Source organism: Chiloscyllium punctatum, chromosome 19 (genome assembly GCF_047496795.1).
Source record: "Chiloscyllium punctatum isolate Juve2018m chromosome 19, sChiPun1.3, whole genome shotgun sequence".
NCBI classification, from domain to species: Eukaryota; Metazoa; Chordata; class Chondrichthyes; order Orectolobiformes; family Hemiscylliidae; genus Chiloscyllium; species Chiloscyllium punctatum.
The window spans coordinates 93,756,948-93,775,949 of record NC_092757.1 but is presented as its reverse complement, the minus strand read 5'-3'; the positions used below and the strand labels follow the sequence as shown (position 1 = coordinate 93,775,949).

The window sequence follows — 19,002 nt, the reverse complement described above, 5'->3', positions numbered from 1 at the left end:
AACTGGTCTGATCCAGACTGTGCCAGGATAAATATCGAATTTTTGATGTTGGGGTGATTTGGAGTGCCTGTCAGTTCAGAAAGGTTTAGTTTTGTCTTGGTTTCAGGTGTGATACCCGCTGTGTGTCTAGGACGTTTGGTCTTGGTTGTCGATCCATCTGTCCTGACTGTAACCATGGAAACTGTCACCATATCACAGGGGAGTGTGTGTGCCATGAGGGATATACAGGAGCCAGGTAAGGAGACCCAACAAAAATACACACCCGTGAGTCCAACACAAATCCCTCGCATCAACACACATTCCGAATCAATAAACTCAACAGATTTGGAGACACAAGGGTTGGACTGGGACGGACACTTTTAACAATCACTTAACAACAGGTTTGTTTGGAAGCACCAATACACTTCAACAACCCGATGAAGGAGCACAACTCGGAAAGTTAGTGCTTCCAAATACATCTGTTCGACTGTAACCTGGGGATGGGTGATTTTTAAACACTAGAGTCAGTGTTTATTCAGGGTAAGGGTCACTCGCTGTGTAACTGTACAGAGTCAGTGTTTATGCAGGGTAAGGGTCACTTACTGTTAACTGTACAGAGTCAGTGTTTATTCAGGGTCAGGGTCACTCTCTGTGTAACTGTACAGAATCAGTGTTTATTCAGGGTCAGGGTCACTCACTGTGTAACTGTACAGAATCAGTGTTTATTCAGGGTAAGGCTCCATCACTGTATAACTGTACAGAGTCAGTGTTTATTCAGGGTAAGGGTCACTCACTGTGTAACCGTACAGAGTCAGTGTTTATTCAGGGTAAGGGTCACTCACTGTGTAACTGTACAGAGTCAGTGTTTATTGAGGGTCAGGGTCACTCACCGTGTAACTGTACAGAGTCAGTGTTTATTCAGCAGGGTAAGGGTCACTCACCGTGTAACTGTACAGAGTCAGTGTTTATTCAGCAGGGTAAGGGTCACTCACTGTGTAACCGTACAGAGTCAGGGTTTATTCAGCAGGGTAAGGGTCACTCACTGTGTAACCGTACAGAGTCAGGGTTTATTCAGCAGGGTAAGGGTCACTCACTGTGTAACTGTACAGAGTCAGTGTTTATTCAGCAGGGTAAGGGTCACTCACTGTGTAAGCGTACAGAGTCAGTGTTTATTCAGCAGGGTAAGGGTCACCCACTGTGTAACTGTACAGAGTCAGTGTTTATTCAGCAGGGTAAGGGTCACTCACTGTGTAACCGTACAGAGTCAGTGCTTATTCAGCAGGGTAAGGGTCACTCACTGTGTAACCGTACAGAGTCAGTGATTGTTCAGCAGGGTAAAGGTAACTCACTGTGTAACTGTACATAGTCAGTGTTTATTCAGCAGGGTAAGGGTCACTCACTGTGTAACTGTACAGAGTCAGTGTTTATTCAGCAGGGTAAGGGTCACTCACTGTGTAACTGTACAGAGTCAGTGTTTATGCAGCAGGGTAAGGGTCACTCACTGTGTAACCGTACAGAGTCAGTGTTTATTCAGCTGGGTAAGGGTCACTCACTGTGTAACTGTACAGAGTCAGTGTGTATTCAGAGTCAGGGTCACTCACTGTGTAACTGTACAGAGTCAGTGTTTATTCAGAGTCAGGGTCACTCACTGTGTAACTGTACAGAGTCAGTGTTTATTCAGCAGGGTAAGGGTCACTCACTGTGTAACTGTACAGAGTCTGGGTTTATTCAGCAGGGTAAGGGTCACTCACTGTGTAACCGTACAGAGTCAGTGTTTATTCAGGGTCAGTGTCACTCACTGTGTAACCGTACAGAGTCAGTGTTTATTCAGGGTCAGGGTCACTCACTGTGTAAGTGTACAGAGTCAGGGTTTATTCAGCAGGGTAAGGGTCACTCACTGTGTAACCATACAGAGTCAGTGTTTATTCAGGGTCAGTGTCACTCACAGTTTAACCGTACAGAGTCAGTGTTTATTCAGGGTCAGTGTCACTCACTGTGTAACCGTACAGAGTCAGTGTTTATTCAGGGTCAGTGTCACTCACTGTGTAACCGTACAAAGTCAGGGTTTATTCAGCAGGGTAAGGGTCACTCACTGTGTAACTGTATAGAGTCAGTGCTTATTCAGCAGGGTAAGGGTCACTCACTGTGTAACCGTACAGAGTCAGGGTTTATTCAGCAGGGTAAGGGTCACTCACTGTGTAACCGTACAGAGTCAGTGTTTATTCAGCAGGGTAAGGGTCACTCACTGTGTAACTGTACAGAGTCAGTGTTTATTCAGCAGGGTAAGGGTCACTCACTGTGTAACCGTACAGAGTCAGTGTTTATTCAGCAGGGTAAGGGTCACTCACTGTGTAACTGTACAGAGTCAGTGTTTATGCAGCAGGGTAAGGGTCACTCACTGTGTAACCGTACAGAGTCAGTGTTTATTCAGCAGGGTAAGGGTCACTCACTGTGTAACTGTACAGAGTCAGTGTGTATTCAGAGTCAGGGTCACTCACTGTGTAACTGTACAGAGTCAGGGTTTATTCAGCAGGGTAAGGGTCACTCACTGTGTAACCGTACAGAGTCAGTGTTTATTCAGCAGGGTAAGGGTCACTCACTGTGTAACTGTACAGAGTCAGTGTTTATTCAGCAGGGTAAGGGTCACTCACTGTGTAACCGTACAGAGTCAGTGATTGTTCAGCAGGGTAAAGGTAACTCACTGTGTAACTGTACATAGTCAGTGTTTATTCAGCAGGGTAAGGGTCACTCACTGTGTAACCGTACAGAGTCAGTGTTTATTCAGCAGGGTAAGGGTCACTCACTGTGTAACTGTACAGAGTCAGTGTTTATGCAGCAGGGTAAGGGTCACTCACTGTGTAACCGTACAGAGTCAGTGTTTATTCAGCAGGGTAAGGGTCACTCACTGTGTAACTGTACAGAGTCAGTGTGTATTCAGAGTCAGGGTCACTCACTGTGTAACTGTACAGAGTCTGGGTTTATTCAGCAGGGTAAGGGTCACTCACTGTGTAACCGTACAGAGTCAGTGTTTATTCAGGGTCAGTGTCACTCACTGTGTAACCGTAGAGAGTCAGTGTTTATTCAGCAGGGTAAGGGTCACTCACTGTGTAACTGTACAGAGTCTGGGTTTATTCAGCAGGGTAAGGGTCACTCACTGTGTAACCGTACAGAGTCAGTGTTTATTCAGGGTCAGTGTCACTCACTGTGTAACCGTAGAGAGTCAGTGTTTATTCAGGGTCAGGGTCACTCACTGTGTAAGTGTACAGAGTCAGGGTTTATTCAGCAGGGTAAGGGTCACTCACTGTGTAACCGTACAGAGTCAGTGTTTATTCAGGGTCAGTGTCACTCACTGTGTAACCGTACAGAGTCAGTGTTTATTCAGGGTCAGTGTCGCTCACTGTGTAACCGTACAGAGTCAGTGTTTATTCAGGGTCAGTGTCACTCACTGTGTAACCGTACAAAGTCAGGGTTTATTCAGCAGGGTAAGGGTCACTCACTGTGTAACCGTACAGAGTCAGTGTTTATTCAGGGTCAGTGTCACTCACTGTGTAACCGTACAGAGTCAGTGTTTATTCAGGGCCAGTGTCACTCACTGTGTAACCGTACAAAGTCAGGGTTTATTCAGCAGGGTAAGGGTCACTCACTGTGTAACCGTACAGAGTCAGGGTTTATTCAGCAGGGTCAGGGTCACTCACTGTGTAACCGTACAGAGTCAGTGTTTATTCAGCAGGGTAAGGGTCACTCACTGTGTAACTGTACAGAGTCAGTGTTTATTTAGGGTCAGGGTCACTCACAGTGTAACTGTACAGAGTCAGGGTTTATTCAGAGTCAGGGTCACTCACTGTGTAACTGTACAGAGTCAGTGTTTATTCAGGGTAAGGGTCACTCCCTGTGTAACTGTACAGAGTCAGTGTTTATTCAGGGTAAGGATCACTCGCTGTGTAACTGTACAAAGTCAGTGTTTATTCAGGGTCAGGGTCGCTCCCTGTGTAACTGTATAGAGTCAGGGTTTATTCATCAGGGTAAGGGTCACTCACTGTGTAACCGTACAGAGTCAGTGTTTATTCAATAGGGTAAGGGTCACTCGCTGTGTAACCGTACAGAGTCAGTGTTTATTCAGCAGTGTCAGGGTCAGTCACTGTGTAACTGTACAGAGTCAGGGTGTATTCAGAGATAGGGTCACTCACTGTGTAACCGTACAGAGTCAGTGTTTATTCAGGGTAGGGGTCACTTACTGTGTAACCGTACAGAGTCAGGGTTGATTCAGCAGGGTAAGGGTCACTCACTGTGTAACCGTACAGAGTCAGTGTTTATTCAGCAGGGTAAGGGTCACTCACTGTGTTACTGTACAAAGTCAGTGTTTATTGAGGGTCAGGGTCACTCACCGTGTAACTGTACAGAATCAGTGTTTATCCAGCAGGGTAAGGGTCACTCACTGTGTAACCGTACAGAGTCAGTGTTTATTCAGCAGGGTAAGGGTCACTCGCTGTGTAACCGTACAGAGTCAGTGTTTATTCAGGGTCAGTGTCACTCACTGTGTAACCGTACAAAGTCAGGGTTTATTCAGCAGGGTAAGGGTCACTCACTGTGTAACCGTACAGTCAGTGTTTATTGAGCAGGGTAAGGGTCACTCACTGTGTAACTGTACAGAGTCAGTGCTAATTCAGCAGGGTAAGGGTCACTCACTGTGTAACCGTACAGAGTCAGTGTTTATTCAGCAGTGTCAGGGTCACTCACAGTGTAACTGTACAGAGTCAGGGTTTATTCAGAGTCAGGGTCACTCACTGTGTAACCGTACAGAGTCAGTGTTTATTCAGTAGGTTAAGGGTCACTCACTGTGTAACTGTACAGAATCAGTGTTTATTCAGGGTAAGGGTCACTCGCTGTGTAACCGTACAGATTCAGTGTTTATTCAGGGTCAGGGTCACTCACCGTGTAACTGTACAGAGTCAGTGTTTATTCAGTAGGTTAAGGGTCACTCACTGTGTAACTGTACAGAATCAGTGTTTATTCAGGGTAAGGGTCACTCCCTGTGTAACTGTATAGAGTCAGGGTTTATTCATCAGGGTAAGGGCCCCTGTGTAACTGTACACAGTCAGTGTTTATGCAGCAGGGTAAGGGTCACTCACTGTGTAACCGTACAGAGTCAGTGTTTATTCCATAGGGTTAGGGTCACTCACTGTGTAACCGTACAGAGTCAGAGTTTATTCAGCAGTGTCAGGGTCACTCACTGTGTAACCGTACAGAGTCAGTGTTTATTTAGGGTCAGGGTCACTCACTGTGTAACCGTACAGAGTCAGTGTTTATTCAGGGTAGGGGTCACTTACTGTGCAACCGTACAGAGTCAGTGTTTATTCAGGGTAGTGGACACTTACTGTGTAACCGTACAGAGTCAGGTTTGATACAGCAGTGTCAGGGTCACTCACTGTGTAACCGTACAGAGTCAGTGTTTATTCAGGGTAGGGGTCACTTACTGTGTAACTGTACAGAGTCAGGGTGTATTCAGAGATAGGGTCACTCACTGTGTAACTGTACAGAGTCAGTGTTTATTCAGGGTCAGGGTCACTCACTGTGTAACCGTACATAGTCAGTGTTTATTCAGGGTAGGGGTCACTTACTGTGTAACCGTACAGAGTCAGGGTTGATTCAGCAGGGTAAGGGTCACTCACTGTGTAACCGTACAGAGTCAGTGTTTATTGAGGGTCAGGGTCACTCACTGTGTAACCGTACAGAGTCAGTGTTTATTCAGCAGGGTAAGGGTCACTCACTGTGTTACTGTACAAAGTCATTGTTTATTGAGGGTTAGGGTCACTCACCGTGTAACTGTACAGAGTCAGTGTTTATTCAGGGTCAGGTTCATTCACTGTGTAACCGTACAGAGTCAGTGTTTATTCAGGGTAGGGGCCACTTACTGTGTAACCGTACAGAGTCAGGGTTGATTCAGCAGGGTAAGGGTCACTCACTGTGTTACTGTACAAAGTCAGTGTTTATTGAGGGTCAGGGTCACTCACCGTGTAACTGTACAGAATCAGTGTTTATCCAGCAGGGTAAGGGTCGCTCACTGTGTAACGTACAGAGTCAGGGTTTATTCAGCAGGGTAAGGGTCACTCACTGTGTAACCGTACAGAGTCAGTATTTATACAGCAGGGTAAGGGTCACTCACTGTGTAACCGTACAGAGTCAGTGTTTATGCAGCAGGGTAAGGGTCACTCACTGTGTAACCGTACAGAGTCAGGGTTTATTCAGCAGGGTAAGGGTCACTCACTGTGTATCTGTACAGTGTCAGTGATTATTCAGGGTCAGGGTCACTCACTGTGTAACCGTACAGAATCAGTGTTTATTCAGGAGGGTCAGGGTCACTCACTGTGTAACTGTACAGAGTCAGTGTTTATTCAGCAGGATAAGGGTCACTCACTATGTAACTGTACAGAGTCAGTGTTTATTCAATAGGGTAAGGGTCACTTACTGTTAACTGTACAGAGTCAGTGTTTATTCAGGGTCAGGGTCACTCACTGTGTAACTGTACAGAGTCAGTGTTTATTCAGCAGGGTAAGGGTCACTCACTGTGTAACTGTACAGAGTCAGTGTTTATTCAGCAGGGTAAGGGTCACTCACTATGTAACTGTACAGAGTCAGTGTTTATTCAATAGGGTAAGGGTCACTTACTGTCAACTGTACAGAGTCAGTGTTTATTCAGGGTCAGGGTCACTCACTGTGTAACTGTACAGAGTCAGTGTCTATTCAAGGTAAGGGTCACTCACTGTGTAACCGTACAGAGTCAGTGTTTATTCAGCAGGGTAAGGGTCACTGTGTAACCGTACAGAGTCAGTGTTTATTCAGGGTCAGTGTCACTCACTGTGTAACCGTACAAAGTCAGGGTTTATTCAGCAGGGTAAGGGTCACTCACTGTGTAACCGTACAGTCAGTGTTTATTGAGCAGGGTAAGGGTCACTCACTGTGTAACTGTACAGAGTCAGTGCTAATTCAGCAGGGTAAGGGTCACTCACTGTGTAACCGTACAGAGTCAGTGTTTATTCAGCAATGTCAGGGTCACTCACAGTGTAACTGTACAGAGTCAGGGTTTATTCAGAGTCAGGGTCACTCACTGTGTAACTGTACAGAGTCAGTGTTTATTCAGTAGGTTAAGGGTCACTCACTGTGTAACTGTACAGAATCAGTGTTTATTCAGGGTAAGGGTCACTCGCTGTGTAACCGTACAGATTCAGTGTTTATTCAGGGTCAGGGTCACTCACCGTGTAACTGTACAGAGTCAGTGTTTATTCAGTAGGTTAAGGGTCACTCACTGTGTAACTGTACAGAATCAGTGTTTATTCAGGGTAAGGGTCACTCCCTGTGTAACTGTATAGAGTCAGGGTTTATTCATCAGGGTAAGGGCCCCTGTGTAACTGTACACAGTCAGTGTTTATGCAGCAGGGTAAGGGTCACTCACTGTGTAACCGTACAGAGTCAGTGTTTATTCAATAGGGTTAGGGTCACTCACTGTGTAACCGTACAGAGTCAGGGTTTATTCAGCAGTGTCAGGGTCACTCACTGTGTAACCGTACAGAGTCAGTGTTTATTTAGGGTCAGGGTCACTCACTGTGTAACCGTACAGAGTCAGTGTTTATTCAGGGTAGGGGTCACTTACTGTGTAACCGTACAGAGTCAGTGTTTATTCAGGGTAGGGGTCACTTACTGTGTAACCGTACAGAGTCAGGTTTGATACAGCAGTGTCAGGGTCACTCACTGTGTAACCGTACAGAGTCAGTGTTTATTCAGGGTAGGGGTCACTTACTGTGTAACTGTACAGAGTCAGGGTGTATTCAGGGTCAGGGTCACTCACTGTGTAACCGTACATAGTCAGTGTTTATTCAGGGTAGGGGTCACTTACTGTGTAACCGTACAGAGTCAGGGTTGATTCAGCAGGGTAAGGGTCACTCACTGTGTAACCGTACAGAGTCAGTGTTTATTGAGGGTCAGGGTCACTCACTGTGTAACCGTACAGAGTCAGTGTTTATTCAGCAGGGTAAGGGTCACTCACTGTGTTACTGTACAAAGTCAGTGTTTATTGAGGGTTAGGGTCACTCACCGTGTAACTGTACAGAGTCAGTGTTTATTCAGGGTCAGGTTCATTCACTGTGTAACCGTACAGAGTCAGTGTTTATTCAGGGTCAGGGTCACTCACTGTGTAACTGTACAGAGTCAGTGTTTATTCAAGGTAAGGGTCACTCACTGTGTAACCGTACAGAGTCAGTGTTTATTCAGGGTCAGGGTCACTCACTGTGTAACTGTACAGAGTCAGTGTTTATTCAAGGTAAGGGTCACTCACTGTGTAACCGTACAGAGTCAGTGTTTATTCAGCAGGGTAAGGGTCACTGTGTAACCGTACAGAGTCAGTGTTTATTCAGGGTCAGTGTCACTCACTGTGTAACCGTACAAAGTCAGGGTTTATTCAGCAGGGTAAGGGTCACTCACTGTGTAACTGTACAGAGTCAGTGCTAATTCAGCAGGGTAAGGGTCACTCACTGTGTAACCGTACAGAGTCAGTGTTTATTCAGCAGTGTCAGGGTCACTCACAGTGTAACTGTACAGAGTCAGGGTTTATTCAGAGTCAGGGTCACTCACTGTGTAACTGTACAGAGTCAGTGTTTATTCAGTAGGTTAAGGGTCACTCACTGTGTAACTGTACAGAGTCAGTGTTTATTCAGCAGGGTAAGGGTCACTCGCTGTGTAACTGTACAGATTCAGTGTTTATTCAGGGTCAGGGTCACTCACCGTGTAACTGTACAGAGTCAGTGTTTATTCAGTAGGTTAAGGGTCACTCACTGTGTAACTGTACAGAATCAGTGTTTATTCAGGGTAAGGGTCACTCCCTGTGTAACTGTATAGAGTCAGGGTTTATTCATCAGGGTAAGGGCCCCTGTGTAACTGTACACAGTCAGTGTTTATGCAGCAGGGTAAGGGTCACTCACTGTGTAACCGTACAGAGTCAGTGTTTATTCAATAGGGTTAGGGTCACTCACTGTGTAACCGTACAGAGTCAGGGTTTATTCAGCAGTGTCAGGGTCACTCACTGTGTAACCGTACAGAGTCAGTGTTTATTTAGGGTCAGGGTCACTCACTGTGTAACCGTACAGAGTCAGTGTTTATTCAGGGTAGGGGTCACTTACTGTGTAACCGTACAGAGTCAGGTTTGATACAGCAGTGTCAGGGTCACTCACTGTGTAACCGTACAGAGTCAGTGTTTATTCAGGGTAGGGGTCACTTACTGTGTAACCGTACAGAGTCAGGTTTGATACAGCAGTGTCAGGGTCACTCACTGTGTAACCGTACAGAGTCAGTGTTTATTCAGGGTAGGGGTCACTTACTGTGTAACTGTACAGAGTCAGGGTGTATTCAGAGATAGGGTCACTCACTGTGTAACTGTACAGAGTCAGTGTTTATTCAGGGTCAGGGTCACTCACTGTGTAACCGTACAGAGTCAGTGTTTATTCAGGGTAGGGGTCACTTACTGTGTAACCGTACAGAGTCAGGGTTGATTCAGCAGGGTAAGGGTCACTCACTGTGTAACCGTACAGAGTCAGTGTTTATTCAGGGTCAGGGTCACTCACTGTGTAACCGTACAGAGTCAGTGTTTATTCAGCAGGGTAAGGGTCACTCACTGTGTTACTGTACAAAGTCAGTGTTTATTGAGGGTCAGGGTCACTCACCGTGTAACTGTACAGAGTCAGTGTTTATTCAGGGTCAGGGTCACTCACTGTGTATCCGTACAGAGTCAGTGTTTATTCAGGGTAGGGGCCACTTACTGTGTAACCGTACAGAGTCAGGGTTGATTCAGCAGGGTAAGGGTCACTCACTGTGTTACTGTACAAAGTCAGTGTTTATTGAGGGTCAGGGTCACTCACCGTGTAACTGTACAGAATCAGTGTTTATCCAGCAGGGTAAGGGTCGCTCACTGTGTAACGTACAGAGTCAGGGTTTATTCAGCAGGGTAAGGGTCACTCACTGTGTAACCGTACAGAGTCAGTATTTATACAGCAGGGTAAGGGTCACTCACTGTGTAACCGTACAGAGTCAGTGTTTATGCAGCAGGGTAAGGGTCACTCACTGTGTAACCGTACAGAGTCAGGGTTTATTCAGCAGGGTAAGGGTCACTCACTGTGTATCTGTACAGTGTCAGTGATTATTCAGGGTCAGGGTCACTCACTGTGTAACCGTACAGAATCAGTGTTTATTCAGGAGGGTCAGGGTCACTCACTGTGTAACTGTACAGAGTCAGTGTTTATTCAGCAGGATAAGGGTCACTCACTATGTAACTGTACAGAGTCAGTGTTTATTCAATAGGGTAAGGGTCACTTACTGTTAACTGTACAGAGTCAGTGTTTATTCAGGGTCAGGGTCACTCACTGTGTAACTGTACAGAGTCAGTGTTTATTCAGCAGGGTAAGGGTCACTCACTGTGTAACTGTACAGAGTCAGTGTTTATTCAGCAGGGTAAGGGTCACTCACTATGTAACTGTACAGAGTCAGTGTTTATTCAATAGGGTAAGGGTCACTTACTGTTAACTGTACAGAGTCAGTGTTTATTCAGGGTCAGGGTCACTCACTGTGTAACTGTACAGAGTCAGTGTCTATTCAAGGTAAGGGTCACTCACTGTGTAACCGTACAGAGTCAGTGTTTATTCAGCAGGGTAAGTGTCACTGTGTAACCGTACAGAGTCAGTGTTTATTCCGGGTCAGTGTCACTCACTGTGTAACCGTACAAAGTCAGGGTTTATTCAGCAGGGTAAGGGTCACTCACTGTGTAACCGTACAGTCAGTGTTTATTGAGCAGGGTAAGGGTCACTCACTGTGTAACTGTACAGAGTCAGTGCTAATTCAGTAGGGTAAGGGTCAATCACTGTGTAACCGTACAGAGTCAGTGTTTATTCAGCAGTGTCAGGGTCACTCACAGTGTAACTGTACAGAGTCAGTGTTTATTCAGGGTAAGGGTCACTCACTGTGTAACTGTACAGAGTCAGGGTTTATTCAGAGTCAGGGTCACTCACTGTGTAACTGTACAGAGTCAGTGTTTATTCAGGGTAAGGGTCACTCGCTGTGTAACTGTACAAAGTCAGTGTTTATTCAGGGTCAGGGTCACTCACCGTGTAACTGTACAGAGTCAGTGTTTATTCAGCAGTGTCAGGGTCACTCACTGTGTAACTGTACAGAGTCAGTGTTTATTCAGTGGTGTAAGGGTCACTCACTGTGTAACTGTACAGAGTCAGGGTTTATTCAGGGTCAGGGTCACTCACTGTGTAACCGTACAGAGTCAGTGTTTATTCAGGGTAAGGGTCACTCACTGTGTAACTGTACACAGTCAGTGTTTATTCAGGGTAAGGGTCACTCACTGTGTAACCGGATAGAGTCAGTGTTTATTCAGGAGGGTCAGGGTCACTCACTGTGTAACTGTACAGAGTCAGTGTTTATTCAGCAGGGTAAGGGTCACTCACTATGTAACTGTACAGAGTCAGTGTTTATTCAATCGGGTAAGTGTCACTTACTGTTAACTGTACAGAGTCAGTGTTTATTCAGGGTCAGGGTCACTCACTGTGTAACTGTACAGAGTCAGTGTCTGTTCAAGGTAAGGGTCACTCACTGTGTAACCGTACAGAGTCAGTGTTTATTCAGCAGGGTAAGGGTCACTGTGTAACCGTACAAAGTCAGTGTTTATTCAGGGTCAGTGTCACTCACTGTGTAACCGTACAAAGTCAGGGTTTATTCAGCAGGGTAAGGGTCACTCACTGTGTAACCGTACAGTCAGTGTTCATTCAGCAGGGTAAGGGTCACTCACTGTGTAACTGTACAGAGTCAGTGCTAATTCAGCAGGGTAAGGGTCACTCACTGTGTAACCGTACAGAGTCAGTGTTTATTCAGCAGTGTCAGGGTCACTCACAGTGTAACTGTACAGAGTCAGGGTTTATTCAGAGTCAGGGTCACTCACTGTGTAACTGTACAGAGTCAGTGTTTATTCAGTAGGTTAAGGGTCACTCACTGTGTAACTGTACAGAATCAGTGTTTATTCAGGGTAAGGGTCACTCGCTGTGTAACCGTACAGATTCAGTGTTTATTCAGGGTCAGGGTCACTCACCGTGTAACTGTACAGAGTCAGTGTTTATTCAGTAGGTTAAGGGTCACTCACTGTGTAACTGTACAGAATCAGTGTTTATTCAGGGTAAGGGTCACTCCCTGTGTAACTGTATAGAGTCAGGGTTTATTCATCAGGGTAAAGGCCCCTGTGTAACTGTACACAGTCAGTGTTTATGCAGCAGGGTAAGGGTCCCTCACTGTGTAACCGTACAGAGTCAGTGTTTATTCAATAGGGTTAGGGTCACTCACTGTGTAACCGTACAGAGTCAGGGTTTATTCAGCAGTGTCAGGGTCACTCACTGTGTAACCGTACAGAGTCAGTGTTTATTTAGGGTCAGGGTCACTCACTGTGTAACCGTACAGAGTCAGTGTTTATTCAGGGTAGGGGTCACTTACTGTGTAACCGTACAGAGTCAGGTTTGATACAGCAGTGTCAGGGTCACTCACTGTGTAACCGTACAGAGTCAGTGTTTATTCAGGGTAGGGGTCACTTACTGTGTAACTGTACAGAGTCAGGGTGTATTCAGAGATAGGGTCACTCACTGTGTAACTGTACAGAGTCAGTGTTTATTCAGGGTCAGGGTCACTCACTGTGTAACCGTACAGAGTCAGTGTTTATTCAGGGTAGGGGTCACTTACTGTGTAACCGTACTGAGTCAGGGTTGATTCAGCAGGGTAAGGGTCACTCACTGTGTAACCGTACAGAGTCAGTGTTTATTCAGGGTCAGGGTCACTCACTGTGTAACCGTACAGAGTCAGTGTTTATTCAGCAGGGTAAGGGTCACTCACTGTGTTACTGTACAAAGTCAGTGTTTATTGAGGGTCAGGGTCACTCACCGTGTAACTGTACAGAGTCAGTGTTTATTCAGGGTCAGGGTCATTCACTGTGTAACCGTACAGAGTCAGTGTTTATTCAGGGTAGGGGCCACTTACTGTGTAACCGTACAGAGTCAGGGTTGATTCAGCAGGGTAAGGGTCACTCACTGTGTTACTGTACAAAGTCAGTGTTTATTGAGGGTCAGGGTCACTCACCGTGTAACTGTACAGAATCAGTGTTTATCCAGCAGGGTAAGGGTCGCTCACTGTGTAACGTACAGAGTCAGGGTTTATTCAGCAGGGTAAGGGTCACTCACTGTGTAACCGTACAGAGTCAGTATTTATACAGCAGGGTAAGGGTCACTCACTGTGTAACCGTACAGAGTCAGGGTTTATTCAGCAGGGTCAGGGTCACTCACTGTGTATCTGTACAGTGTCAGTGATTATTCAGGGTCAGGGTCACTCACTGTGTAACCGTACAGAATCAGTGTTTATTCAGGAGGGTCAGGGTCACTCACTGTGTAACTGTACAGAGTCAGTGTTTATTCAGCAGGGTAAGGGTCACTCACTGTGTAACTGGACAGAGTCAGTGTTTATTCAGCAGGGTAAGGGTCACTCACTATGTAACTGTACAGAGTCAGTGTTTATTCAATAGGGTAAGGGTCACTTACTGTTAACTGTACAGAGTCAGTGTTTATTCAGGGTCAGGGTCACTCACTGTGTAACTGTACAGAGTCAGTGTCTATTCAAGGTAAGGGTCACTCACTGTGTAACCGTACAGAATCAGTGTTTATTCAGCAGGGTAAGGGTCACTGTGTAACCGTACAGAGTCAGTGTTTATTCAGGGTCAGTGTCACTCACTGTGTAACTGTACAAAGTCAGGGTTTATTCAGCAGGGTAAGGGTCACTCTCTGTGTAACCGTACAGTCAGTGTTTATTGAGCAGGGTAAGGGTCACTCACTGTGTAACTGTACAGAGTCAGTGCTAATTCAGTAGGGTAAGGGTCAATCACTGTGTAACCGTACAGAGTCAGTGTTTATTCAGCAGTGTCAGGGTCACTCACAGTGTAACTGTACAGAGTCAGTGTTTATTCAGGGTAAGGGTCACTCACTGTGTAACTGTACAGAGTCAGGGTTTATTCAGAGTCAGGGTCACTCACTGTGTAACTGTACAGAGTCAGTGTTTATTCAGGGTAAGGGTCACTCGCTGTGTAACTGTACAAAGTCAGTGTTTATTCAGGGTCAGGGTCACTCACCGTGTAACTGTACAGAGTCAGTGTTTATTCAGCAGTGTCAGGGTCACTCACTGTGTAACTGTACAGAGTCAGTGTTTATTCAGTGGGGTAAGGGTCACTCGCTGTGTAACTGTACAAAGTCAGTGTTTATTCAGGGTCAGGGTCACTCACCGTGTAACTGTACAAAGTCAGTGTTTATTCAGGGTAAGGGTCACTCACTGTGTAACTGTACACAGTCAGTGTTTATTCAGGGTAAGGGTCACTCACTGTGTAACCGGATAGAGTCAGTGTTTATTCAGGAGGGTCAGGGTCACTCACTGTGTAACTGTACAGAGTCAGTGTTTATTCAGCAGGGTAAGGGTCACTCACTATGTAACTGTACAGAGTCAGTGTTTATTCAATCGGGTAAGTGTCACTTACTGTTAACTGTACAGAGTCAGTGTTTATTCAGGGTCAGGGTCACTCACTGAGTAACTGTACAGAGTCAGTGTCTGTTCAAGGTAAGGGTCACTCACTGTGTAACCGTACAGAGTCAGTGTTTATTCAGCAGGGTAAGGGTCACTGTGTAACCGTACAGAGTCAGTGTTTATTCAGGGTCAGTGTCACTCACTGTGTAACCGTACAAAGTCAGGGTTTATTCAGCAGGGTAAGGGTCACTCACTGTGTAACCGTACAGTCAGTGTTTATTGAGCAGGGTAAGGGTCACTCACTGTGTAACTGTACAGAGTCAGTGCTAATTCAGCAGGGTAAGGGTCACTCACTGTGTAACCGTACAGAGTCAGTGTTTATTCAGCAGTGTCAGGGTCACTCACAGTGTAACTGTACAGAGTCAGGGTTTATTCAGAGTCAGGGTCACTCACTGTGTAACTGTACAGAGTCAGTGCTAATTCAGTAGGGTAAGGGTCACTCACTGTGTAACCGTACAGAGTCAGTGTTTATTCAGGGTAAGGGTCACTCGCTGTGTAACTGTACAAAGTCAGTGTTTATTCAGGGTCAGGGTCACTCACCGTGTAACTGTACAGAGTCAGTGTTTATTCAGTCGGTTAAGGGTCACTCACTGTGTAACTGTACAGAATCAGTGTTTATTCAGGGTAAGGGTCACTCCCTGTGTAACTGTATAGAGTCAGGGTTTATTCATCAGGGTAAGGGCCCCTGTGTAACTGTACACAGTCAGTGTTTATGCAGCAGGGTAAGGGTCACTCACTGTGTAACCGTACAGAGTCAGTGTTTATTCAATAGGGTTAGGGTCACTCACTGTGTAACCGTACAGAGTCAGTGTTTATTCAGCAGTGTCAGGGTCACTCACTGTGTAACCGTACAGAGTCAGTGTTTATTTAGGGTCAGGGTCACTCACTGTGTAACCGTACAGAGTCAGTGTTTATTCAGGGTAGGGGTCACTTACTGTGTAACCGTACAGAGTCAGGTTTGATACAGTAGTGTCAGGGTCACTCACTGTGTAACCGTACAGAGTCAGTGTTTATTCAGGGTAGAGGTCACTTACTGTGTAACTGTACAGAGTCAGTGTTTATTCAGGGTCAGGTTCACTCACTGTGTAACCGTACAGAGTCAGTGTTTATTCAGGGTCGGGGTCACTTACTGTGTAACCGTACAGAGTCAGGGTTGATTCAGCAGGGTAAGGGTCACTCACTGTGTAACCGTACAGAGTCAGTGTTTATTGAGGGTCAGGGTCACTCACCGTGTAACTGTACAGAATCAGTGTTTATCCAGCAGGGTAAGGGTCGCTCACTGTGTAACGTACAGAGTCAGGGTTTATTCAGCAGGGTAAGGGTCACTCACTGTGTAACCGTACAGAGTCAGTATTTATACAGCAGGGTAAGGGTCACTCACTGTGTAACCGTACAGAGTCAGTGTTTATGCAGCAGGGTAAGGGTCACTCACTGTGTAACCGTACAGAGTCAGGGTTTATTCAGTAGGGTAAGGGTCACTCACTGTGTATCTGTACAGAGTCAGTGTCTATTCAAGGTAAGGGTCACTCACTGTGTAACCGTACAGAGTCAGTGTTTATTCAGCAGGGTAAGGGTCACTCACTATGTAACTGTACAGAGTCAGTGTTTATTCAATAGGGTAAGGGTCACTTACTGTTAACTGTACAGAGTCAGGGTTTATTCAGGGTCAGGGTCACTCACTGTGTAACTGTACAGAGTCAGTGTCTATTCAAGGTAAGGGTCACTCACTGTGTAACCGTACAGAGTCAGTGTTTATTCAGCAGGGTAAGGGTCACTGTGTAACCGTACAGAGTCAGTGTTTATTCAGGGTCAGTGTCACTCACTGTGTAACCGTACAAAGTCAGGGTTTATTCAGCAGGGTAAGGGTCACTCACTGTGTAACCGTACAGTCAGTGTTTATTGAGCAGGGTAAGGGTCACTCACTGTGTAACTGTACAGAGTCAGTGCTAATTCAGTAGGGTAAGGGTCAATCACTGTGTAACCGTACAGAGTCAGTGTTTATTCAGCAGTGTCAGGGTCACTCACAGTGTAACTGTACAGAGTCAGTGTTTATTCAGGGTAAGGGTCACTCACTGTGTAACTGTACAGAGTCAGGGTGTATTCAGAGTCAGGGTCACTCACTGTGTAACTGTACAGAGTCAGTGTTTATTCAGGGTAAGGGTCACTCGCTGTGTAACTGTACAAAGTCAGTGTTTATTCAGGGTCAGTGTCACTCACCGTGTAACTGTAGAGAGTCAGTGTTTATTCAGCAGTGTCAGGGTCACTCACTGTGTAACTGTACAGAGTCAGTGTTTATTCAGTGGGGTAAGGGTCACTCACTGTGTAACCGTACAGAGTCAGTGTTTATTCAGGGTAAGGGTCACTCACTGTGTAACTGTACACAGTCAGTGTTTATTCAGGGTAAGGGTCACTCACTGTGTAACCGGATAGAGTCAGTGTTTATTCAGGAGGGTCAGGGTCACTCACTGTGTAACTGTACAGAGTCAGTGTTTATTCAGCAGGGTAAGGGTCACTCACTATGTAACTGTACAGAGTCAGTGTTTATTCAATCGGGTAAGTGTCACTTACTGTTAACTGTACAGAGTCAGTGTTTATTCAGGGTCAGGGTCACTCACTGTGTAACTGTACAGAGTCAGTGTCTGTTCAAGGTAAGGGTCACTCACTGTGTAACCGTACAGAGTCAGTGTTTATTCAGCAGGGTAAGGGTCACTGTGTAACCGTACAGAGTCAGTGTTTATTCAGGGTCAGTGTCACTCACTGTGTAACCGTACAAAGTCAGGGTTTATTCAGCAGGGTAAGGGTCACTCACTGTGTAACCGTACAGTCAGTGTTTATTCAGCAGGGTAAGGGTCACTCACTGTGTAACCGTACAGAGTCAGTGTTTATTCAGCAGTGTCAGGGTCACTCACAGTGTAACTGTACAGAGTCAGGGTTTATTCAGAGTCAGGGTCACTCACTGTGTAACTGTACAGAGTCAGTGGTTATTCAGTAGGTTAAGGGTCACTCACTGTGTAACTGTACAGAATCAGTGTTTATTCAGGGTAAGGGTCACTCACTGTGTAACTGTACACAGTCAGTGTTTATGCAGCAGGGTAAGGGTCACTCACTGTGTAACCGTACAGAGTCAGTGTTTATTCAATAGGGTTAGGGTCACTCACTGTGTAACCGTACAGAGTCAGTGTTTATTCAGCAGTGTCAGGGTCACTCACTGTGTAACCGTACAGAGTCAGTGTTTATTTAGGGTCAGGGTCACTCACTGTGTAACCGTACAGTGTCAGTGTTTATTCAGGGTAGGGGTCACTTACTGTGTAACCGTACAGAGTCAGGTTTGATACAGCAGTGTCAGGGTCACTCACTGTGTAACCGTACAGAGTCAGTGTTTATTCAGGGTAGAGGTCACTTACTGTGTAACTGTACAGAGTCAGTGTTTATTCAGGGTCAGGTTCACTCACTGTGTAACCGTACAGAGTCAGTGTTTATTCAGGGTCGGGGTCACTTACTGTGTAACCGTACAGAGTCAGGGTTGTTTCAGCAGGGTAAGGGTCACTCACTGTGTAACCGTACAGAGTCAGTGTTTAATGAGGGTCAGGGTCACTCACCGTGTAACTGTACAGAATCAGTGTTTATCCAGCAGGGTAAGGGTCGCTCACTGTGTAACGTACAGAGTCAGGGTTTATTCAGCAGGGTAAGGGTCACTCACTGTGTAACCGTACAGAGTCAGTATTTATACAGCAGGGTAAGGGTCACTCACTGTGTAACCGTACAGAGTCAGTGTTTATGCAGCAGGGTAAGGGTCACTCACTGTGTAACCGTACAGAGTCAGGGTTTATTCAGTAGGGTAAGGGTCACTCACTGTGTATCTGTACAGTGTCAGTGATTATTCAGGGTCAGGGTCACTCACTGTGTAACCGTACAGAATCAGTGTTTATTCAGGAGGGTCAGGGTCACTCACTGTGTAACTGTACAGAGTCAGTGTTTATTCAGCAGGATAAGGGTCACTCACTATGTAACTGTACAGAGTCAGTGTTTATTCAATAGGGTAAGGGTCACTTACTGTTAACTGTACAGAGTCAGTGTTTATTCAGGGTCAGGGTCACTCACTGTGTAACTGTACAGAGTCAGTGTTTATTCAGCAGGGTAAGGGTCACTCACTGTGTAACTGGACAGAGTCAGTGTTTATTCAGCAGGGTAAGGGTCACTCACTATGTAACTGTACAGAGTCAGTGTTTATTCAATAGGGTAAGGGTCACTTACTGTTAACTGTAAGGAGTCAGTGTTTATTCAGGGTCAGGGTCACTCACTGTGTAACTGTACAGAGTCAGTGTCTATTCAAGGTAAGGGTCACTCACTGTGTAACCGTACAGAGTCAGTGTTTAT

The 19,002-nt window shown here is 45.8% G+C and overlaps 1 protein-coding gene across 1 annotated transcript in view; it reads left to right on the top strand.

The window, feature by feature from the left end:
• LOC140491214 (uncharacterized) overlaps positions 1-19,002 on the top strand; it is an 87,483-nt gene that overhangs the window by 18,318 nt on the left and 50,163 nt on the right. The window contains exon 3 of the mRNA XM_072589195.1: positions 90-235. Within this exon, the coding sequence (XP_072445296.1) occupies positions 90-235 (146 nt within the window). The remainder of the gene's footprint in view (positions 1-89; positions 236-19,002) is intronic.